This window comes from Artemia sp. Qi Xiang Cuo, chromosome 6, assembly GCF_049724085.1.
Source record: "Artemia sp. Qi Xiang Cuo chromosome 6, ASM4972408v1, whole genome shotgun sequence".
In the NCBI taxonomy this organism is placed as follows: domain Eukaryota; kingdom Metazoa; phylum Arthropoda; class Branchiopoda; order Anostraca; family Artemiidae; genus Artemia; species Artemia sp. Qi Xiang Cuo.
The window spans coordinates 4,929,563-4,955,792 of record NC_142799.1 but is presented as its reverse complement, the minus strand read 5'-3'; the positions used below and the strand labels follow the sequence as shown (position 1 = coordinate 4,955,792).

General features: G+C 34.3%; 1 protein-coding gene across 1 annotated transcript in view; it reads right to left on the bottom strand.

Moving 5' to 3' along the window:
- Window positions 1-26,230, bottom strand: part of LOC148950805 (kin of IRRE-like protein 3) — a 162,290-nt gene that overhangs the window by 120,238 nt on the left and 15,822 nt on the right. Inside the window, exons 2-3 of the mRNA XM_089090465.1 lie at window positions 23,323-23,453; window positions 15,746-15,929 (exon numbers count right to left, since the gene is read on the bottom strand). Of these exons, the coding sequence (XP_088946591.1) occupies window positions 15,746-15,929; window positions 23,323-23,453 (315 nt within the window). The remainder of the gene's footprint in view (window positions 1-15,745; window positions 15,930-23,322; window positions 23,454-26,230) is intronic.

Below are 26,230 nucleotides of genomic sequence, written 5' to 3'. Positions count from 1 at the left end.
TTCAAAAGGAAATTAAAAGTTCTAGTGCTCTTTTTATGTGATCAAAAAAATTGGAGGGCAACTTGGCAACCCTCCCACGCTCATTTTTTCCCCAAAGTCACCCGATAAAAATTTTGAGGAAGCCATTTTGTTCAGCCTAGTCGAAAATCTAATAAATATGTCTTTGAGGATGACTTACTTCCCCAGAGGTCCCGGGGGAAGGGCTGCAAGTTATGAACTTTGACCATTGTTTACATATTAATTAAAAAAAAGAATTTCTTAAAAATAAGTTTTACAAACAAAAGTAAGCGCCATTTTAAACTTAAGCTCAGCCGATACAAAGACCTGCTAATATTCAAACTCAAAACGACCAGAAATTACTATTAAAGAATAAAGGAAACCCTAAACGAACAGAAATTAAATAAACAATCATAGCAAAAAAGATACAACAAGTAATAATTTAAATGAATAAATAGATCTTAAAGCGAGTAATGCTTGAATTGAATACGAAAATCAAGCTTAAAACGATCAAGCTTTACTGAAAATTAAATAAAAAAAACAAGTTTTTTTTAACTGAAAGTAAGGAACGACGTTAAAACTTAAAACGAACAGAAATTATTCCGTATATGAAGGGGCTGTCCCCTCCTCAACGCCTCGCTCTTTACGCTAAAGTTTTTTTATTGTTTAAAAAAATAGAGTTGTGAGAAAGTCAAACTTTAGCGTAAGGAGCGAGGCGTTGAGGAGGGGACAGCCCCCTTCATATACGGAATAATTTCTGTTCGTTTTAAGTTTTAACGTCGTTCCTTACTTTCAGTTAAAAAAACTTGTTTTTTTTATTTAATTTTTGAACGTTTTTGAATTAATGCAGGTTTTGATTTTGGCTCACCGTACATGAATAATTAAAACAAAATTTGCATATTATATTTGGTTAAATGGCTTTCTCGAAACTTGTTTAATTTTATTTACGAACGTTTTTATTAGTAATAAATATACGTAACTTAGAATTAACTTACGTAACGAACTTCTATATTCATAAATTTTTAACACGTATACTAGGGGGTTCGCCCCCTAGTCAATACCCTGCTCTTTAAACTATAGTTCGAATTTGTTTTCCAGTTCTTTAAAAATGACCTCTTAATCACAGTCATTTGATCAGTTGAAAAACTTGTTTTTTTTTTATTTAATTCCTGATTTTTTTCTTTTATAATGCTGGCAAGTCCGGCGCCCCCTTCATAGCCATTTCCCGTTCCCCCGGACCCCGTACGGCGTGGCCCGAGAAGTCCCTCGAGCCACCGTCCCTCGCCGGGCCCCCCCGCCCCGCACAAAAATCCACTGAAAAAGTCTGTATACTTACCAATCACCAATACTATATGTTAACTTTGAGTAAAGTTCATAACTTTCAGCCCTCCCCCTGGGGACTTTGGGGGATCAAGTCATCCTAAAAGACATTTTTATCATATTTTCGACCATGCTGAACAAAATGGCTATCTCAAAATTTTGATCGGGTGACTTTGGGGAAAAAATTAGCATGGGAGGGGGTCTAGTTGCCCTCCATTTTTTTTGGTCACTTAAAAAGGGCACTAGAACTTTTAATTTCCGTTCCAATGAGCCCTCCTATGATATTCTAGGACCACTTGGTCGATACGATCACCCCTGGGGAAAAAAAACACAAACAAAAAAAACAAACAAACAAATAAACACGCATCCGTGATCTTTCTTCTGGCAAAAAATGGAAAATTCCACATTTTTGTAGATAGGAGCTTGAAACCTCTACAGTAGGGTTCTCTGATACGCTGAATATGATGGTGTGATTTTCATTAATGTTCTATAACTTTTAGGGGGTCTTTCCCCCTTTTTTCGAAAATCAACCAAATTTTCTCAGGCACGTAACTTTTGATGGGTAAGATTAAACTTAATGAAACTTATATATTTGAAATCAAAATTAAAATCTGATTCTTTTGATGTATCTATTGGTATCAAAATCCCGTTTTTTAGAGTCTCGGTTATCATTGAGCCGGGTCGCTCCTTACTTACAGTTCGTTACCACGAACTGTTTGACTATATGTGTCATGAACAGTCTTGAAAAGTATAAACAAAATCAAATTGAATATTAGATATATAATGATATTAATTGTTGAAAGATCCATCAGTTCAAGATTTTGTTTTCACTGTAATTTTTATTTTCATTTTCAATGATGTAAGAACTGGAAAAGAATAAATTTGTAATATGCGAGTAACTTGTTTTCAGTGAAGCGCCAATGACGCAGAGGGCCTTAGGTTTTTACAGTTAAAGATGGGGGCAGTATCCAAATTTTTGTTTTTAGTGGAAATATATTTGTCTTAAAAAATCTTTAAAAGAACGAATAAATTAAACTGAATATTTGATGTATAATGATATTAACTTCTGAAAGCTCATCAGTTCAAAATTTTACTGTAATTTTAATATTTATTTTCTATATTAAGTACAAAGGAAAACATTTGTAATATAATTTGTTTTCAATATTTGTTTTATTTATTTATTAAAACTATTTGTTTTAAGTTTAGGGAACTACAAAGGGGATTTAACTTTAGATCATTAGCATCACCTACTAAGAAAATACCGGCGTTCGGGAATTTGCATAGGACAAAGTCGGCACTACTATGCAGTTGTTGGTAAAATCGCTGTCTTTGTGCAGCGTTTTGATTTGGGGAATAATAGAAGCAGCAAAACACAATCAAATTAAAGGGACGTGGTAAAACTTTGGGTCTTACACTTACCCAAATGATTTCATCGTAATCTGAAAGGTTGGGAGTATGAAAATGACAACCCCCTCCCCAGAGCCCTCAGGGCAAGGGTTGTAAGTTATATCCTGGTGGCATATAAGGTATATATAGAAACAATGATAGTATAAACTTCGGAGGGGGTTCATTGGATTGCTAATCAGAAATTTCAGTGCAATTTTTGAGATTCAGAGTGATCGGAGGGTAAATACCCCCCCACACACACACACATCTCATATTTTACCAAAATGCATCTGAGAGAAATTTTGAGATAGCCATTTGTTGTCTTAGAAACTTCAAAAAGAGCTCATTCGATTGGAAACTGAAAGGGCTAGTGTCCTTTTTAATAGTCGAAAGTGATTGAAGGGCAACTAACTACCCTCCCAAGCCTACCATTTCCCCAAACACATTCAATCAAAATTTTAAGATGGCCATTTTGTTCAATGTAGTTAAAAGGTCCAGAAACTATGTCTTCGAGAATGACGACCCCCATACAGTCCTCAGGGCAAGGGTTTTAAGTTATACCCTGGGGGAATATAAAGTATATATATAGAAAGGGTGATCGTAAAATCTCCGGAATGGACTTATTTGATTAGAAATCAGATGTTATAGTCCCCTTTTTGAGATTCAGAGTGATCGGAGAATGGATACCCTTTCTACTTCTCATATTTTCCCGAAATTAATTTAAAAAAAACTTTCCGAAAAATAAGTTTTTCAAAGAAAAGTAAAGGCCATTTTAAAATTAACCTCAGGAGATACAAATACCTTTTAAAATTCAAATTCAAAACGACCAGAAATTACTATTAAAGAATAAATATAACCTGAGACGAACATAAATCAATTAAGCAAGGACAGCAAAAAACATACTACAAGTAACAATATAAATGAATAAATATATATTAAATCGAGTAAAGCTTAAGTTGAATATGAAAATCAAGTTTAAAACGACAATAAATATTTTGCTATTAAAGTATAAATGAAATTTAAAACGGACAGAAATTAAATAAACAATCGATGCGAACAAAACATACAATATATATTAATGTAAATGAATAAATAAATCTTAAAACGAGTGAAACTTAAATTGAATATGCAAATCAAGTTTGAATCGAATAAAATAACTACGAACAAGAGTTTGGGTATCGTCTCACTGCAGAAGCCTAAAACCTACTGTGTCATTGGCACTTTACTGAAAACAATTCTTTGAAATATTTTCACTTTTGTAACTTTAAGAAATCAAAAATTAATTAAGATTTTAGGGAATAAATATCAGAATATGTAAACTAAATTGACAATACACATTTTTTTTCATTAAACTCATTCGAATTTTTTTTTCAGTAAAATAAAAAATTATATTATGGCTTTTAGAAAGCATAAGGGATTTGAACCATACTCATAATCATTTATTCTCGTTACTCTAATATTTATTTTAATTTTTTTTCGTTTTGGGTTTCATTTATTTATTGATAGTGCTTTTGTGTAGTTGTATGCTTGGTAGATTATATGATAGTTCGGACGCCAAGTGTTGAAAATGTAAATCATAGCAGGACGGAATGGGGCTGCTACGAGAATTAGCCTACCCTCCACCCCCTAAATTGACCATGCGGATTCAAAAATACCAATGGCACTTGATTGCGAGTGGTGGAACACTCCGAAACTTGACATTTTATTATATTTTGGTGTTCCATGCAAGAAAATACATGTTCCACAAAGTTTGAGGTGCAGTTTTCCGCTCAAATAGAAATGCCTAGAAGCCATAGAATGTTTTCATAACAAACTAACACGATTGGTTAAAGAAAATGGCACAGTTAAAAAAATGGCAAAACTTTATGAGTCTTGAACAGTCTTGGAAAGTATAAACAAAATCAAATTGAATATTAGATATATAATGATATTAATTGTTGAAATATCAATCAGTTCAAGTTTTTTTTTCACTGTAATTTTTATTTTCATTTTCAATGCTGTAAGAACTGGAAAATAATAAATTTGTAATATACGAGTAATTCGTTTTCAGTGCAGCACCAATGACGCAGAAGGCTTTAGGTTTTTACAGTTAAAGAAGGGGGCAGTATCCAAATTTTGCTTGTAGTGAAACTACATTTGTCTTGACCAATCTTGAAAAGAACTAATATATTAAACTGAATATTTGATGCATAATGATATTAATTGCTAAAAGCTCATCAGTTCAAAATTTTACCGTAATTTTAATATTTATTTTCAATATTAAGTACAAAAGAAAACATTTGTAATATAATTCGTTTTCAGTAAAGCGCCAATGACGCAGTAGGTTTTAGGCTTCTGCAGTGAGACCATACCCCAACTCCTGCTTGTAGTTATTTCTATTCAATTAAAACTGTATATGTATATTCAATCTAGGTTTCAATCGTTTTATAATCCATGTATTCATTTTAATTATATACTCGTATATTGTATGTTTTGTTTGCATCGAGTTTTCATTTAATTCCCGTTTGTGTCAATCTTCAGTTATAATTTAATAACAAAATATTTGTTTTCTTTTTAAGCTAGATTTTCATATTCAATATAAGCATTACTCGAAAACCGAGACTCCAGTCTCGGTTTTCGACTCAAGCAGCCGAGCGAACACTACGATGGTTCGGACACCTACTTCGAATGCCTCCACACATACCTGCGAAAACAATCCATGACTTCGACCCTGTCAAAGCCGGCTGGGAGTGACCTCACGGCCGACCGAAGAAACGATGGTCTGACAGCCTGTCCGAGTTCCTGACGATGGCAAATATCAGGGTGATCGATGTGCAAACGCTCGCCATGGACCGAAGTGGATGGAGGAGGCAGACGTCACTCTCTACGCCGAGCAGCGCCCGGCAGGAGACATAAGTCAAGTAAGTCAATTACTCGCTTTAAGATTTATTTATTCATTTATATTACTTGCTGTATGTTTTGCTGTGATTGCTTATTAATCTTCTGTTCGCTTTGCGTTTAATTTACCATTCAATAGTAATTTCTGGTCGTTTTTAGTTTGAATTTTAACAGGTATTATTATCTCATGAGCTTCAATTTAAAATTACCTTTACTTTTCTTTGAAAAACTTGTTTTTCGAAAAATTTTTTTTAATTTAATTTTTGTTCGTTTTTTATTGCAAAAAGTTTCAATTTTTTATGGCATGGGGGGGGGGGGGTGCTAACTGTCCGATTATTCTTGACTTTAAAAAACGGATCTAGAAATTTCAATTTAGATCGAATTAGGCTTTTATCAAAGTCTATACGATTACCTATTTGATAAAAACCTTATATATGAACAATAGACAGCTTGCATAACTTGTGGACAGCGATTGACAACAATGAATGGATTGAAAAAATAGCTACAATAAGGGGGTTTAGACCATTTCACTTGCTGACACAAAGGGATCACGGCTGTTTGGAATTGACCTTAATAGGAATTTGTGTGCAAAATAAATTTTGCATCTATCACAGAGTATGTAGTTTAACCTTGTTCTTCCCACACAAAACCCCTTCCCATAAGTTATAAACCCCCCTTAATAAGTTATGCCCCAGGGCATAACTTACAGCGCCTACCCCTGGGCCCTCGTGGGCTGTGTCGACACCGGAGTTTTTGTTATAAGAACTTTGAACTATTTTAACAAAATGTCTATCTCAAAAATTTTATCTGATGCATTGAGGGCGTGGAAGAGGGAGAGGGCCTTGTTGGAATTCAACCTCTTTTGACTCTTAAAAAGTGAACAAGAACTTTCAATTTCCAATCAAACGAGCCCTCTCTAAAGTTTATACGAGAATCCTTCCATAAGAAATAATATGAAGGATTCGGCAAATCCTTAAATTACAACCTTGCCCTGAGGGCTTTGGGGGAGTTATAATCCTAAAATACAGTAGTTCTAAAACTTAAAACTACGTTGCAAAACACGACTGTCCTAACATTCTGATTGGTTGTGTTTGGGAAATAATCGGCTGTGAGAGGGGGGTTATTTGCCCACCTATCCCTATTGACAAATGCAAAGGATCTTATCCTTCAAAATTTCCAATCGAATGCGCCTTTTTTGAAGTTTCTATGACACCGCTTTCTATAAAAACCTTATATGCCCCCAGGGCATAACTAAAAACACTTGCCCTGAGGATTTTGGGGATTCTCCTCCTCAAAAATATTTTTTCTATCTTGGAATCAACTACGCTGAACGAAATGGCTATCTCATAATTTTGGTGGGATGTGTTTGGGGAAATGATGGGCGTGGGGGGGGCTAGTTGCCCTCCAATCACTTTCAACTATTAAAAATGTCACTAGCCCTTTGAATTTCCAATCGAATGAGCCTGTTTTGAAGTTTTTATGACAACTCCCTCTATAAAAAACCTTATATGCCCCCAGTGCATAACTAAAAACTCTTGACGAGGGTTGTGGGGGAGTGTCCTCCTCAAAAACATATTTTCTATCTGGAAATCAGCTACACTGAACAAAAAGGCTATCTCAAAAGTTTGATTGGATGTGATATGTGATGGGCGTAGGGGGGGGGGGGCTAGTTGCCCTCCAATCACTTTTGACTATTAAAAATGGTACTATCCCTTTGAATTTCCAATCGAATGAACCTTTTTTGAAGTTTGTACGACAGCGCCTTTTACAAAAACCGTATATGCCCCAAGGGCATATCTTAGAATCCTTGCCCTGAAGGTTCTGGGGGAGCGTCCTCCTCAAAAACATATTTTCTATCTGGAAATCAGCTACACTGAACAAAATGGCTATCTCAAAAGTTTGATTGGATGTGTTTGGGGAAATGATGAGTGTAGGGCGGGGGGACTAGCTGCCCTCCAATCACTTTCGACTATTAAAAAGGGCACTAGCCCATTAATTTCCAATCGAATGAGCCTGTTTTGAAGTTTCTACGACAACGCCTTTTATAAAAACCTTAAATGTCCCCAGGGCATAACTTAAAACCTTTGCCCTGAGGGTTGTGGGGGAGTGTCCTCCTCAAAAATATATTTTCAATCTGGAAATCAACTACGCTGAACAAAAATGGCTATCTCAAAATTTTGATTGGGTGTGTTTAGGGGAATGATGGGCGTAGGGAGGGGGGGCTAGTTGCCCTCTATTCACTTTTAACAAATCCAAAGGGTGCTCTCCCTTGGAATTTACAATCAAATAAGCATTTTTTGATTGTTCTTCAACAATATACTCTATAAAAACCTTTGATGCCCCTAGGGCATAAAAGAAAACCATAGCCTTAAAGGCTTTGGAGGCATGTCCTCCTCAAAACATATTTTTTATCTGGAAATCAACTACGCTGAACAAAATGGCTATCTCAGAATTTTGATTGGATGTGTTTGGGGAAATGTTGTGTCGGGGGGGGGGGGGCTAATTGCACTCCAATCACTTTCGACTATTAAAAATGACACTAGCTCTTTAATTTTCGATCGAATGAGGCTGTTTTGAAGTTTATACTAAAACCCTTTCTATAAAAAACCTTAAATGCCCCCGGGCTATAAATTTAACCCCTTGTCCGGAAGGTTGTAGGGGAGTGTCCTCGTCAAAAACATTTTTTCTATCTGTAAATCAACCACGCTGAACAAAATGGCTATCTGAAAATTTTTATTGGGTTTGTTGGAGGAAATGATGGGCGTGGGGGGGGAAGGGGGCTAGTTATACTCCAATCACTTTAGAATATTAAAAAGGGCACTAGCCCTTTAATTTCCAGTTGAATGAGCATGTTTTTAAGTTTCTACGACAACGCCTTCTATAAAAAACCTTTTATGTTTTTGCCCTCCAATCATTTTGGACTATTAAAATGGGCAATATCCCTTTAATTTTCAATCGAATGAGCCTGTTTTGAAGTTTCTATGACAAGGCCTTCTATTAAAACCTTATATACCCCCAGGGCATAACTTAAAACCCTTGCCCTGAGGGTTGTGGGGGAGTGTCCTCCTCAAAAACATATTTTCTGTCTGAAAATCAACAACGCTTAACAAAATGGATATCTCAAAATTTTAATTGGATGTGTTTGGGGAAATTATGGGCGTGGGGGGAGAGGGGCTAGTTACACTCCAATCACTTTCGACTATTAAAAAGGACACTAGCTCTTTAATTTCTAATTGAATGAGCCTGTTTTGAAGTTTCTACGACAAAACCTTCTATAAAAACCTTATATGCCCCCAGGGCATAACTTAGAACCCGGGCCCGGAGGGTTGTGGGGGGGGTATCCTCCTCAAAAATATATTTTCTAACTGGAAATCAACTACGCTGAACAAAATGGCTATCTCAAAATTTTGATTGGATGTGTTTGGGGGAGTAATGGGCGTGGGGGGGCTAGTTGCTCTCCAATCATTTTCGATTGGAGCCGTAATTGTTAATCAATGTTTTCAATGGAAAACATTGGAGCCGTATGGCCTTTACTATAGGCAACGCTACAGCGTTGCCTCTGATTAAATAAAAAAAAAGTTTTTTAAACTGAAAGTAAGGAAAGACATTAAAACTTAAAACGAACAGAAATTATTCCGTATATGAAAGGGGCTGCCCCCTCCTTAACGCCTCGCTCTTTACGCTAAAGTTTTTTATTGTTTAAAAAAATAGAGTTGTGAGAAAGTCAAACTTTAGCGTAAAGAGCGAGGCGTTAAGAAGGGGACAGCCCCTTTCATATAAGGAATAATTTCTGTTCGTTTTAAGTTTTACCGTCGGTCCTTACTTTCAGTTAAAAAAAAACTTGTTTTTTTTTATTTAATTTTTGAACGTTTTTGAATAAATGTAGGTTTTAATCTTGGCTCACCGTACATGAATAATTAGAACAAAAGTTGCATATTAATTTACTTTTATTTGGTTAAATGGCTTTCTCTAAACTTGTTTAATTTTATTTACGAACATTTTTATTAGTAATAAATATATGTAACTTACGAATTAACTTACGTAACGAACTTCTATATTCATAAATTTTTAATCCGTATATTATGGGGTTCGCCTCCTAGTTAATGCCTCGTCTCTAAGCTAAAGTTCGAATTTTGTTCCAATTCTTTAAAAATGACCCCTTCGTCACAATGTCTGTTAATTACAACAAATATCTCTTTTGATAATACTAAAAAATTTTTGGCTTAAAGAGCTAGGCTCTGACTAGGGGGTGAACTCATTCATATATGTAATATTTTTTGTTCGTTTTAAGTTTTGATGTTGCTGCTGTTGCAGCTGAAAAACTTGTTTTTTTATATTTAATTTCTGATCTTTTTTACATAATGATGGGAAGTTCGGTGTCCCCTTCATAGCAATGTCCCTTCCCCCATGAAAACTTCCTTCAGGGAAATATCCTCCCACATAACCCCCCGACTAACACCCCCCACTACCAGAGAAAATCTCCCCTGAAAACGTCTGTATACTTCCCAATAACCAATTTTATATGTTAACATTGGGTAAAGTTCATATCTTTCAGCCCTTCCCCCGGGAGCTTCGGGGTATTAAGTCATCCTAAAAGACATATTCTTCTTTATTGTTTAAAAAAATAGAGTTGTGAAAAAGTCAAACTTTAGCGTAAAGAGCGAGGCATTGAGGAGGGAACAGCCTTTAAGTTTTACCGTCGTTCCTTACTTTCAGTTAAAAAAACTTTTTTTTATTTAATTTTTGAACGTTTTTGAATTAATGCAGGTTTTGACATTGGCTCACCGTAAATGAATAATTACAACAAAATTTGCATATTAATTTTACTTTTATTTGGTTAAATGGCTTTCTCGAAACTTGTTTAATTTTATTTACGAACGTTTTTATTAGTAATAAATACACGTAACTTACGAATTAACTTAAGTGTCGAACTTCTATATTCATGGATTTTTAATACGTATAATAGGGGGTTTGCCGCCTAGTCAATACCTTGCTCTTTAAGCTAAAGTTCGAATTTTGTTCCAATTCTTTAAAAATGACCCCTTAATCACAAAGGCCGTTAATAGAATAAATAGCTCTTATGAAAGTACTAAAAAATCTTTGGCTTAAAAAGCCAGGTTTTGACTAGGGGTAAAACCCAATCATATATGTAATATTTTCTGTTAGTTTAAAGTATTGATGTTGCTGCTGTTGCAGCTGAAAAACTTGTTTTTTTATATTTAATTTCTGATCTTTTTAAATAATGCTGGGAAGTCCGGCGTCCCCTTCATAGCAATTTCCCTTCCCCCATGAAAACTTCCTTCATGGAAAGATCCTCCCACATAACCCCTGACCAACCCCCTCCCCAGTACCAGAAAAAATCTCCCCTGAAAACGTCTGTATACTTCCCAACAACCAATGCTATATGTTAACATTGGGTAAAGTTCATAACTTTCAACCCTCTCCCCGGGAACTTCGGGGGATTAAGTCATCCTAAAAGACATACTTATAATATTTTCGAACATGCTGAACAAAAAGGCTATCTTAAAATTTTGATCGGGTGACTTTGGGAAAAACACGAGCGTGGGAGGGGGCCTAATTGCCCTCCATTTTTTTGGTCCCTTAAAAAGGGCACTAGAACTTTTATTTTAATTCCAGTGAGCGCTCCCACGATATTCTTGGACCACTGGGTCGATACGATCACCCCTGGGGAAAAAAAAATAAACACACACCCGTGATCTTTCTTCTGACAAAAAATGCAAAATTCCACATTTTTGTAGATAAGAGCTTGAAACCTCTACAGTAGGGTTCTCTGATACGCTGAATATGATGGTGTGATTTTCATTAAAGTTCTATAACTTTTAGGGGGCCTTTTTCCCTTTTTTCGAAAATCAGCCAAATTTTCTCAGGCACGTAACTTTTGATGGGTAGAACTAAACTTGATGAAACTTATATATTTGAAATCAGCATTAAAATCTAATTCTTTTGATGTATCTATTGGTATCAAAATACCTTTTTCTAGACTTTCGGTTACCATTGAGCCGGGTCGCTCCTTACTTACAGTTCGTTACCCAGAACTGTTTGATTCATTTGATAGAAATTTTTAGATGGCCATTTGTTGTCGCAGAAAATTCGAGAAAAGTTCATTCAAATGGAAATTGAAAGAGCTGGTGCTCTTTTTAATTATCAAAAGTGATTAGAGGGCAACTAACCCCCTCCCAAGCCCACCATTTCCAGAAACACATCAAATCAAAATTTTGGGTAGCGAAAAGATTGATCAGGTGGGCAGCTTCAGTTATCTTGGTAGTATTATTAGTATAGACGGCGGGAGCAGTGAAGATATTAAAAGTAGACTAGCCAAGGCTCAGGGCGTTTTTTCACAGTTAAAAAAAAATTTGGAGAATAGGAAGACAGGTGTGCAAACCAAGATTAGAATATTGGAAGCTACAGTGATGACAGTGGTCAAATATGGCTCTGAAGCATGGACACCCCGAAAAGCAGATGAAGATTTGCTAGATGTTTTCCAGAGAAATTGCTTAAGGATTATTCTTGATACCCGGCTGACTGACCGTATTTCAAACAGTAGGCTGTATGAAAAATATGGTTATAGAGACCTTAAAAACCTTTTTCTTAAATAATAATAATAAAAAAAAACAAAAGGCATCAGAAATAAGCGCCAATTGGCATAGAAGTAACACGGAATATAAAAGTAATTGAAATCTAATAGTGTTCTCACGTTACGCCGTGACAACTTTCACACTAGCATATGTTAGTACTTTGCGTTACTTTACGTAGTGTTACGGAATAAATTTTATCCGTAACGTAGTTACGTAGGCACACTATTGCTCTACATAGTATTTTACATTGTCTAAGTTTATGTTACGCATGTAAAAGTCAACATCGTAGCAACAGAGCGGGATTCCTAGATAAGTATTCATAAATTCTTAAAACAAATTAATAAATTTTATTAAAAAGCTTTTCATGTTATCTATTCATCACAAGCCATCCTGCTGCAATAGCCATAACATCGTAATTAGAGTTTCGATTTTCCATCCCCATACCACATTATCAGTTTTTGAAAAGTTTGCTCATGAAAGTTGGAATGACTTTAGACGAAGATACTGACGGGTTTATGGAATTTTCCGTTGTCCTAGCGCGAAAAACAATGTGCGAAAAATCATTCACAACGTTTGTGTAACTTAACTACTTGGCATAGAAAATTAAACGCCCCGTGTAAAAAGTCTATTAACGGGATCAATAGGTATCATTAATATAAGTAATACTTATAAGATAGAATAAAAAGTTGAACATATAAAGTACGCTAATCTTATAACCGTTAACGTTCCTTTTTGAAAACTGTCTATTATGGTGGTGCGCGCTGAAGGTATAAATAATCATAGCGTAAGAGGTGCCGACATTATTTATTAGTAACTGGAAGATCAAACCTTCAGTGTTAAACTATCTCTGAGGACCTACAAAAAAGCAATCAGTTTTTGTATCATTTACATCACAATACTGTCCGCTGATCCGTATTTGGAAAAAATTAGGTAAGTTTAGCCTAACTCTTGAGTGAGGTATGTCTTCTCTTTTATATTGGATCGGCTTATCTTGATTATAAGTTGTGGCTTATGATTAATTGGATGTTAGACTTATAACCATAGGAACCTAAACTCTTTCTCCACTTTATCCTGAATAGAATATAATCTTAGGATTGCGAGGATTGAGGGGTTGACTGTTTTCAAAAATCGTGTACTGGGGTGGAATTTTCAGCGGGTTGGAATGGTCTGGTGGTTTTTACTGGGTGATTTTCGTGTGAGAAATCCTCCAAAGACGGATTTTCCGTGGAAGAAACTTTTTATTGGGGGGGGGGGGGTGTGATTTCTGACAGAAAATTTCCAGAGAGGCGGAATTTCTGGCATGACTTAAAAAACGATAAGAAACTAAATAAAAAAGTTTTTTTAATGGAAGTAATGAGACTTTTCCGGGTGGAATAGTCCGCAGGAAGTTCTACAGGGGAAATTTTCAGCGAGGATGGAATTGTCCGGGGGATCTAGGGAGAGGAATTTTAAGTGGGGGGATTTGAGTCGGGATTCAACGTGGGAGGATTTGTTGTGGGGGAATTTTTCATAAAGGGGGAGGTAAATTTCTTGGCAATATTAAAAAATAATCAGAATCCAAATTCAAAAAAGTCTTTGAACTGAAATTAAGGAGCAACATTAAAACCTAAAAAGAACAGAAATTATCTTTAATATAAGGGGGACTTCTCCCTCCTAAATACCTTGCTCTTTACACTAAAGCTTGACTTTTTGTCCCAATTCTTTAAGAACGACTCCTAAAACACAATGGCCTTTGAATTGACATTAGAAGCTTTTCTAAAGTACTGAAAAACTTTAGCGTGAAGAGTGAGGTATTAAAGAGAAAGTAGCTCCATACTTATCCGAAATAATTTCATTTCATATTGCCCCTTACTATCATTTGAAAAAACTTGTTTGTTTTTTTAAATATCAATCTATTAAATAAAAGAGTTGGATCAGTGGAGGGTGTAAGGAGCCAACTTCAAAGTTGTTTATTTTTTAACCAATTTTGGTATTCACCTAGTTGGTTAATATAGTAACCTAGTTGGTATTTTTTATGGTTGGGCTAGAGCATTTCTTTTTAGTGATTTGGTTAGGAAGCATAGCCCTGCAAACATTTAGTTTAGACTTCAGTATTCTCAAATTTATCTGTTTATTGTGTTTATGCCTTATTTCTTGGTAGGAAAGGTAGAAGGAGGCTAACATTTGGTAAGTATTAGTTCATTTAACCTGGCTGAAAATTCTTTCCATTCCATCTGCTTGAATAATGCATGAATAACTTTTAATAATTTTTGAAAAATATTTTAATAATAATAATAAAAATTTAATAAATTTTTTTAATAATAAGGAATAATTTTTTTAATATTTCTTTTGAAATTTTTGAATAAATTATATTTTTTTCACAAGGAGGGAAGACAGGATATAAAATTTTAAAGGTTTGAGAAAAGAATTCAATAATTATGCATAATTTTATGGCAAAGGATTACCATGTTCAAAGTTTTGTGATATTTCTACATCACAATATACATATTTATATATATACATGAATATATATATATATATATGTATATATATATATATATATATATATATATATATATATATATATATATATATATATATATATATATATATATATATATATATATATATATATATATATATATATATATATATATATATATATATATATATATATATATATATATATATATATATATATATATATATATATATATATATATATATATATATATATATATATATATATATATATATATATATATATATGTGTGTGTGTGTGTATATATATATATATATAACTTGGCTGTCCTCTGCCAAAACCTAGTATCTACGCAAAGATGGGAAAACTCTTGGTCTTCATCAATCTCTCTTGCTTCAAAAACAAAGAAAAAAAAACATTTTGCAATATTCCCCGAAACTTTAAAAATATAGATACTAAGTTTTGCCAGATGACCACTGAGTATTCTAGAATAGACGTCCTAGACCTACTGCCGCCATTTATTTTTTTTTCCTTTTTTTTTTACAAAATAAAGCCCAAACTGTGTGTATTCGTTTTGCTGTGGTTGATGGTTCCACCTGAAAATTGATGATCAATTATAGCTTCTTGAGACACTTTTTTAACTCTCAGCATGACATTTTATAACAACAAAAAGCCTTGGCAATCCAGAAAAACTCAATAGGAATTAATTTTATCAACGGTGTTTTTGTACTATACCGGCCACACCAATATCTGGACAGCTTCACTTGCAACATAGCCATAAAACTCATTTAGTTTGCAATGTATAGTGATAGTGGAAAATGTCTGACAGTGGATAATACTGCAACTATGGATGTTCGAATGAATATTTGGGATTTGCTAAGGACTGAAAAAGAGGTAATTAGACTTTTCCCGGCTAAGGGAGTGCTGCTAAAAAAATCCATGCGTTCTGGGCGGCCTGCTTTCCATAATTCTCTGTTGTAGTTTCCTTAATTTTGTTAATAAAGTATTATATTTTGAGCATAATTTGGTATTTTTCATTAGGAATAACCCAACTTCACTTCTTGGTTGTGGTCACTATAATACACAAGTACCATATCAACACACTTACTGCGAACTACAACCATAATCGGATCGGAGTTTATCGTATCGAATGAATCAAACGAGGTGGCAGTAACTTGACATTCCCAATGGCCATCATCCAGATCCGAGCGTGCAGATAAAATTCGGAGACTGCAATCCCCCGCATCGGGGTTGCCAGCCCATTCGTATTTCCCTTTGTAGATGCCAACAACCTGCGAATATATTTTTATTAGAGCACCAAAGACATCAAAATAAAAATAGTTTTTACAATATGGACTCTTCACCCTTGAAAACTATGATTTTCGAATGTTTTTATTTGGTTGTTTCAAAATTATGATGTTTAAAGGATAATATTATATTTTCGTCCGTATTAATTTGTTGAATCGTGCAAATGAATCCGAAAAAAAAACAATTGGCTAAATTTGGCAACGTTTTACGTCTGTAAACATTCAAACAATATTAATCTGTTCATTTCTAAAGTTGATTTCTGTTGGTGCCATATGTTTTTAGCTTATTTTTGCTGATTTTTCAACCGCGTTTCCATTTTTTTAATTTGGCCTCTGTTACTACTGAAAACTGCATAGGCTAATTGAGCACGGAGGTTTTTTTTTATCTTTAATTAATTTTATTTTTTTATCTTTATTAATTTTTATTTTTTTTGTTAAACATTGAATTCCAGAATTATCCTATCTAAAACATATTCATGGTTCTACTAAATCAATTGGTACAATCAGTCACTTTCATTGATAATTTAACAGGTTTTTATTGTCCCTGAAGGTTAATGAAATTAAAACTTGAATTAGAAAGTCAGATATACGATTCTATTTCTCCTCATAGAAATGGTTAGTTTAGGCGCCAGCCAGGTAGGTGCTTAAGTGCCTAGATAAGCCTACCCGATTTAGGAAATTTGTGGCCTTGTCGTAAAAACTAAAGAAAACACTCTAGAAATGTGTTTACCAGATCATGTTTACGATTGTGTAGTTTGCAAACCTTAAAGACACTTTCAATATGAAAATAAATCAATGACGAGATAAATAGGAAAAAAATAGCTTCTTTCACTTGGTCAAATTGATAAAGTGTCATCGTTAATCCGGAATTGCAGTGGAAATGTTACATTTTACACGTCTTTTTACCTTTTGCAAAAATTTTGACTCGTTCTTGTGAACGAGCAAAGCAGAAACCAAACATAAATCATGTACAACTCACCCATACTTAAGCCAGGCCCCCCCCATAAGCCTAATCAGCTTTGAAATTTTTGATATTTTACAGAAAAAAAAGAGGAAAGAACGCCTTGAGATTTATTTGCCATTTAAATTTTATACTCCTGTCATTCGTGAGCTTTGTTGACATTGTAAAAATAAAAAACACACTCATTGACAAAATCAAACAGTCAGGTCCTGTCGTTTGTGAGCTTCATATACATTGTCAAACAGTTCGTGGTAATGAACTGTAAGTAATCAGCCATGCGGCTCAATAGTAACCGAAACTCGAAGAAACAGAGCCTTAATAACAATACATACATCAAAAGAATATAATTTTGATACGTATTCAAAATAATTAAAATTCATCAAATTTAATGGTACCCATCAAAGGTTACTAGCCTGAGAAAATTTGCCCAACTTAAAAAAAAGCAATTTTTTGCCAGAAAAAAGATCACGGATGCGTCTTTATTTGTTTTTTTTCCCAGGGGTGATCATATCGAACCAGCGATCATAGCAGATCGGAAAAAAGGCTTATTTGATCGGAAATCAAAAGCTCTAGTGCCCTTTTTAAGTGACCAAAAATATTGGAGGGCAGGTAGCCCCCCTCCCACGCTCATTTTTTCCCCGAAGTCACACAATCAAAATTTTGAGATAGCCATTCTATTCAGAATATTCAAAAAATATATTAAATATGTCTTTGAGGATGACTTAACCCCCCACAGTCCTCGGGGGAAGGGCTGCAAGTTATGAACTTTGCTCAATGTTTACATATTTAACAAAAAAAGTTTTTTTTAAACAAAACAAAATAAAGTAAGGAGCAACATTAAAACTGACAACAAACAGAAATTATTACGTATATGAAGTATATACGTATATATGTATATTACGCGTATACGTATATATGTGTAAACAAAAGGCAATTTTTATAACTGAAAGACGTCTCCTTTCGGGCTGTGGAGGGGGGCCATGTTATATCCAAAATCATAGTTATTGAGCCTTTCAACTATGATGAACAAAATGGCTATTTCAACTTCATTGCACGATTTTGGGGAAAAAGGGACGAGGGAGGGGGCCTAGTTGCCCTCCAATATTTTTAGTCACTTAAAAAAGGTACTAGAACTTTGAATTTCCATTCGAGTGAACCTTCTCATGAGATTCTAGGACCACTGGGTCGAAACGATCAACCCTGGAAAAAAAAAAAAAAAATAAAATTAACACGCATCAGTAATCTTTCTTCTGGCAAAAAAACACAAATTCCACATTTTTGCAGATGGAAGCTTGAAAGCTCTACAATAGGGTTCTTTGATACGCTGAATCTGATGGTGGGATTTTTATTAAGATCCTATGACTTTTAGGGGGGTTTTATTCCTTTTTTAGAAAATGAGGCAAATATTTTCAGGCTCATAACCTTTGCCTTGTAACCGTAACCTCGAAACTTATATATTTGAAATCAGCATGAAAGTCCCATTATTTTGATATATCTGTTGGTATCAAAATCCGGTTTTTTAGAGTTTCAGTTACTATTGAGCCAGATCGCTCCTTACTTAGTTCGTTGCGACGAACTGTTTGATAGTATTGGTTATTGGGAAGTATAGAGACGTTTTCAGGGGGTATTTTTCTGGTTAGGGGAGGTCTCGGGGGGGGGGGATATTAAGTGGTGAAATATTTCCATAAAGGAATTTTTCACGGGGAAAGGGAATTGACCATGGAGGGAGAGCCGAATTTCCTAGTATTGTTTAAAAACAATCAGAAATTAAATTAAGAAAAACAAAATCTTTTCACCTGAAAGTAAGGAGCGACATTAAAACTTAGAACGAACAGAAATTATTTCGTATAGGAGGGGGGACAACCCCTCTTCAATACCCCGCTCTTTACGCTAAACGTTTTTTTAGTACTTTTAAAAGAGCTATTCATTTTACTTAAATGGCCTTTGCGATTCAGGAGTCATTCTTGAAGAGTTGGGACAAAATTCGAACTTTAGCGTAAAGAGCGAGGTATTGACGAGGGCTTCATCCCCCTTTTACATGTAATAATAACTGTTAGTTTTAAGTTTTAATATTGCTCCTTATTTTCAGTTGAAAAAACTTGTTTTTTTAATTTAATCAAAATAATAAAAAACTCATTGATAAGGTCAAACAGTTCGCAGTAACGAATTGTAAGTAAGGAGTTACTCGGCCAATTGTAAGGCCTAATAAAAGTCTTGATAACAATACGTTTTTACTGTCATTCCAAGTATACAGAATTCATCAAACAGTTCGTGGTAACGAACTGTAAGTAAGGAGCGACCCGGCTCTCTTTTGTTATGATGAGGAAATGTTTTTTTTGTTTTGTTTGTTTGTTTTTTTTTTTTTTTTTTTTTTTTTTTTTATTATTAATACCCAATTTTACGAGCTTTGCTCTCTGTTGGGGGTATATGTTTTTTGTTATGTTGATTTATTCAAATAAAATCTTCTTCTTCTTCTTCTTCTTCAATGGTAACCGAAACTCTAGAAAACGGGTTATTGATACCAATAGATATATCAAAAGAATCAGATTTCAATGCTGATTTCAAATATATAACTTTCATCAAGTTTAGTGCTATCCATCAAAAGTTACGCGCCTGAAAAAATTTGGCTGATTTTCAAAAAAAGGGGGAAAGACCCCTTAAAAGCTATAGAACCTTAATAAATATCAAACCAACAGATTCAGCGTAACAGAGAACTCTACTGTAAATTTTCCAAGCTCCTATCTATAAAAATGTAGATTTTTACATTTTTTGCCATAAGAAAGATCACGGATGCGTGTTTATTTGTTTGTTTGTTTGTTTTTTGTTTTTTTTTTCCCAGGGGTCATCATATCGACCCAGTGGTTCTAGAATATTATAGGAGGGCTCAATCGAGTTTAAATTTTAAGTTTTAGTTCACATTGTAACTGACCAAACAATTGGAGGACACCTAGGCCCCCTCCCACGCTCATTTTTTTCTCAAAGTCACCCAATCAAAATTTAGAGATAGCCATTTTGTTCAGCATGGTCGAAAATATAATAAATATGTCTTTTAGGATGACTTAATCCCCCTAAGGTCCCAGAGGGAGGGCTAAAAGTTATGAACTTTACCCAATGTTAACATATAGTATTGGTTATTGGGAAGTATACAGAAGTTTTCAGGAGGTTTTTTTTCTGGTAGTGGGAGGGAAGGGTGGGTCGGTGGTTATGTTGGAGGATCTGTTCATGAAGGAAGTTTTCATGGGGGAAGGAAATTGCCATGAAGGGGGCGCCGGACTTGCCAGCATTATTTATTGGTTATTGGGAAGTATACAACCATTTTCAAGAAGGATTTTTTCTGGAGGGGGGCTAGAGGAGGGGGTTACTCTGGAGAATATTTCCGTGGAGGATGTTTCTTTGGGGTAAGGGATATTTCTATGAAGGGGGCGCCGGATTTCCAAGCATTATTTAAGAAACGATCAGAAATTAAATAAAAAAAAACAAGTTTTTTCAACTGAAATGTAAGAAGGAATATTAGAACTTAAAACGAACAGAAATTATAACGTATGTGAGGGGGTTCTCCCCCAAGTCAATACCTCGCTCTTTACGCTACAGTTTTTTTTAGTGCTTTCAAAAGAGCTATCTATTCTAATTAAACGACCTTTGTGATTCAGGGGTTTCTGAATCAAAATTTTTTTAACTTTTAACGTAAAGAGCGTGGTATTGACTAAGGGGAGAACCCCTTCATATAAGTAATAACATATACGTAATAAAAAAAAACAATAAAAAAACAAGCGATACGGCTCAATAGTAATCGAAACTTTTAAAAACGAAATTTTGATGTCAATAAATGTATCAAAAGAATGTGTTTATAATGCTGATCCTAAATATATAAATTTTATTAAGTTCAGTATTACTCATCAAAGGCTACGAGCCTGAAAAAATTTACTCGATTTTTTAAAGAGGGGGGAAACATCCCCTACAAGTGAAATAATTTTAATGAAAATCACACCATCAGATTCAGCGTATCAGAAAACCCTATTACATAGGTTTCAAGCTCATATCTTCAAATATCTGCAACTTTGTATTTTTTGCCAGAAGAAAAATATACGAATATAGAAGTTAGTTACGTAAGTTAATTTGTAAAGACATCAATTTAGCAAAAGAAAAGTAAAATTTTTATACAAATAAAAGCTGCATTAACTAAAAAACGATCAGAAATTAAATAAAAAAAACAAGTTTTTTAAACTGAAAGTAAGGAGCGACATTAAAACTTAAAACGAACAGAAATTATTCCGTATATGAAAGGGGCTGTCCCCTCCTCAACGGCTCGCTATTTACGCTAAAGTTTGACTCTTTTTCACAACTTTATTTTTTAAAACAATAAAAAACTTTAGCGTAAAGAGCGAGGCGTTGAGGAGGGGACAGCCTCTTTCATATACGGAATAATTTCTGTTCGTTTTAAGTTTTAATATTGCTCCTTACTTTCAGTTGAAAAAACTTGTTTTTCTTATGTAATTTTCAAGTTTAAAGCGATACATCTAAAGCTACCAGCCTGATACAATTCTCCGGGTTAAGAAAAAGGGGAGGAAAAGGCATGTGAGTCTAGTGAAAACTAAACCATCAGATTCACTATTATGATCATCCAAATACACCGTCATGACCACGGATGCGTGTTTTTTTTTGTTTTTTTTTTATCCATGGGTGATCGTATCCAACCAATCCTCCTAGAATGTCGGGAGAAGACTCATTAGAAACGAAATTGAAAGTTCCTCAGGCCTTCTTAAGTGACAAAAAATATTTTGCCACACCAAAGTGGCGCTTTCTGCCATTTTGTTCTGCAAAATAAGGCCCACAAGCTGCTTAAATGTCGTAGAGGGATTATTTTGGAATAGTCAAGTGATTAAAAATTATAAAAAAAATTATACATTGGGCTTCCTAGTTTCATAGACAGTAATGGTGCAAGGTGGCGCATTCTTTCCAAAAAATGGACGCAGCCATGGGCGTACGTAGCTTATTCTCTAGGGGGGGGGCAGCCAATTCTTTGATGAAGGGCAGGGGGTTGAAGTTATATAGGAGTTCACAAAACCTTACATTGTCAGCAAGTTTTATCATACCTATGATATCTTTACTAATAAGTAATCAACAAAAATTATAAATCATCAATAAGCTTCAGCATTAATCAATCTTCATGGATTAGAGCTAAATCTCTTCAAGTCATTATGGATAATTGCTTCTTCTTTGACTGTTATTCTGTCATTCCAGCTGTTTATTTCCAGCTTTCTCAACCATCTAGCTTTTATCAACTGCTTTTTTAGCCCTCTAACCTTTTCAACTGCTTTTCAACCATCTAATTTTTCACCCATATCTAGTGTAAATTGGATGTTCTGGGGGAGGGCATCTGCCCCCTCTTCCCCCCTTCTGTGCACCCATGGACGTAGAACATACAAAATAAACCATGAATATAGACATTTATTTTAAATCTTCGTTTATCCAAGTTCATTCATTTGAAACTTGATAAATCAATTTTGATAGTAATAGATACATCAGGAGAATCACCTCGTTATGCTGATTCCAAAATATATAAAAACACACTAACACAAGTTTAGTGTTACCCACCTAAAGTTACGAGCCTGAATAAATTTGCCTGATTTTTTAAATAGGGGAAAACGCTCCCTAAAATTCAAGGAACATTAATGAAAACCACACCATAAGATTTAACGTACCAGAGAACCCTATTGTAGAAGGCTTAAGCTCCTATGTACAATTAAATAAAAAAAAACAAGTTTTTTTTAAACTAAAATCAAGGACCGACGTTAAAACTTAAAACGAACAGAAATTATTCCGTATATAAAAAGAGGCTGTCTCCTCCTCAACGCCTTGCTCTTTACGCTAAAGTTTTTTATTGTTTAAAAAAATAGAGTTGTGAAAAAGTCAAACTTTAGCGTTAAGAGCGAGGCGTTTAGGAGGGGGCAAACAACAAGAGAAACAATGACAATAATAAAAATTATAATAACAGAAAAACTATAAGAATATACGAAAAAAAGACATACTTCCCAATTCTGTTGTCAGACACCGCTGTCTGGTCCTGATTTTCTCGTTAAAAGTCTTTTGTCAATAGGACTTGAAATTAAAAGGATATTAGTAATAACAAATAATAAATACGGAAATCATTACAAAATATAATGAAAAAATTAATAATAGCGAAATAACAAGTGAATTAAGATAAATATTCTAAGAAAAAGAAAAAGAAGAACAATGATAAGGGATAAAAGAACAAGGAGCATAAATAGTTTTAATATGAATAATAAGGGACAAAAAAAGAATAATAATAAAAATATAGTGAAAAGTGACAATAAAAAAAGAAATAGTTTTTTTTAAGAATTACAAACATATAAAAAATAAGAATTAATAGTAAAAGATTTTAAGAAAAGAACATACTCTCCTATCCTTTTGCCAAACACAGCTTCCTTCTTTGTTTTCAATCAGGCAATCAAGGATTGTCTCAGCTCCAGGATTGACTTCACTGTAGGATGTTTGTCTTTTTAGTTTTTGAGCGCCAAGTACATCATCTGTAAACGAAGTAAAATTTAATTACAATTTGACTTTCTTGCTCCAAACAACTTCTGACATTTTGAGATTTCACATTCAGCAAGGGGCTTTATAAACGGTGTGTGTGTAACTGAACCACACATGATTGTGGCTGTGATGTGTGAAGCTGAATCTAATGTGGCACCCGAAAATGGGACAAAAAATGAAAAATGAAACTCAACTTAAGACAGCTGAACCAAGTCAATTCAACACAAACCTTGAGTGACCAGGTTTTGCGGAGTTCTTTTGTTCCTTCCTACACGAAAAATCTCAAAATGTCAGAAGTTGTTTGGGGCAAGAAAGTCAAATCATAATTAAAATTTTAAAACTTAAAACGAACAGAAATTATTCCGTATATGGAAGGGACTGTCCCCTCCTCAGCGCCCCGCTCTTTACGCTAAAGTTTTTTATTGTTTTAAAACATAAAGTTGTGAGACAGAGTCAAACTTTAGCGTAAAGAGCGAGGCGTTGAAGATCGGACAGCCCCTTTCATATACGGAATAATTTCTGTTCGTTTTAAGTTTTAATGTCGCTCCTTACTTTCAGTTTAAAAAAACTTGTTTTTTTTATTTAATTTCTGATCGTTTTTTAGTTAATGCAGATTTTATTTAAATTTGCATAAAAATTTCGCTTTTCTTTTGCTAAATGGCTGTCTCTAAATTTGGTTCTGACGTAATTTACAAATTAACTTACGTAACAAATTTCTATATTCGTATATTTTTCTTCTGGCAAAAAATACAAAGTTGCAGATTTTTGCAGATATGAGCTTGAAACCTATGTAATAGGGTTTTCTGATACGCTGAATCTGACGGTGTGATTTTCATTAAAATTCTTTCACTTGTAGGGGATGTTTCCCCCTCTTTAAAAAATCAGGTAAATTTTCTCAGGCTCATAGCCTTTGATGAGTAATACTAAACTTAATAAAATTTATATATTCAGCATATAAGCCCATTCTTTTGATACATTTATTGACATCAAAATTCCGTTTTTAAAACTTACGATTACTATTGAGCCGTATCGCTTGTTTTTTTTATTGTTTTGTTTATTGCGTATATGTTATTACGTATATGAGGGGGTTCTCCCCTTAGTCAATACCACGCTCATTACGTTAAAAGTTAAAAAAAAAAATTATTCACAAACCCCTGAATCACAAAGGCCGTTTAATTAGAATAGATAGCTCTTTTGAAAGTACTAAAAAAAACTGTAGTGTAAAGAGCGAGGTATTGACTTGGGGGAGAACCCCCTCATTTACGTAATAATTTCTGTTCGTTTCAAGTTCTAATGTTGCTTCATACTTTCAGTTGAAAAAACTTGTTTTTTTTAATTTAATTTCTGATCGTTTTTTAAATAATGCTTGGAAATCCGGCGCCCCTTCATAGAAATGTCCCTTACCCCAAAGAAACATCCTCCACGTTAAGATTCTCCCAAGTAACCCCTTCCTCCAGCTCCCCCCCCCAACCAGAAAAAAATCCTTCCTGAAAATGTCTGTATACTTCCCAATAACCCATACAATATGTAAGCAATGGGCAAAATTCATAACTTGCAGCCCTTCCCCTGGGAACTGTGGGGGATTAAGTCATCCTAAAAGGCATATTTATTAGATTTTCGACTATGCTGAACGAAATAGCAATCTCAAAATTTTAATTGGGTGATTTTGAGAAAAATATGAGCGTGGGAGGGGGCCTAGTTGCCCTCAATTTTTTTTGGTTACTTAAAAAGGGCACTAGAACTTTTAATTTCCGTTCCAGTGAGCCCTCCTACGATATTCTAGGACCACTGGGTCAATACGATTACCCCTGGGAAAAAAAACAACAAAAAAAAAACAAATAAACACGCATCCGTGATCTTTCTTCTGGCAAAAAATGGAAAATTCCACATTTTTGTAGATAGGAGCTTGAAACCTCTACAGTAGGGTTCTCTGATATGTTGAATATGATGGTGTGATTTTCATTAAGGTTCTATAACTTTTGGGAGGTCTTTCCCCTTTTTTCCAAAATCAGCCAAATTTTCTCAGGCGCTTAACTTTTGATGGGTATAATTAAACTTGATGAAACTTATATATTTGAAATCAGAATTCAAATTTGATTCTTTTGATGTATCTATTGGTATCAAAATTCCGTTTTTTAGAGTTTCGTTTACCATTGAGCCGGGTCGCTCTTTACTTACAGTTCGTTACCACGAACTGTTTGATAAAAAATTAATAATGAAATAGAAAACTTCTCATTCTTGATACGTTTTTAAAAATACACATTTATCCGTGCTTTTACCAACGAAAAAAAAGAGAGAGAAGTCGCTTTTTTATAATTGCATGTCCAAACGTGTACTTACTTTCATCCGTTTAAAACTGTGATATATGTTAATAAACAAATCCCCTTATTCATTATTTTTGGATCTACAAGTAACTCTGTGTCTTGAAGCCCCGCGTTTTAACGCCCTGTAAGAAATTTAAGACATAAAAAACATGAAATTCCACCTGATTGATTCTACTGTGTGAAATTTTAAGCCAAAACGAGAGGAAAAGTTCCTGAGTCACAAGATATTTTTCAAGGAATTGTTCCGTTTCTCTGTGCTTTATCGAAACCCCAGCAGCTAAAGAGCATTCCTTTGGTGAAAAGTTAACAGAAAAGAAGTTTCGCGGTGAAGTTCAGTCTCAGTTCTCTTTTAAATAAATAAATAAAAACAATTATTTTCAACTGAAAGAAGAAACAACATTAAAACTGAAAATAAACAGAAATTAATACGCATATTAGGGGGGTAT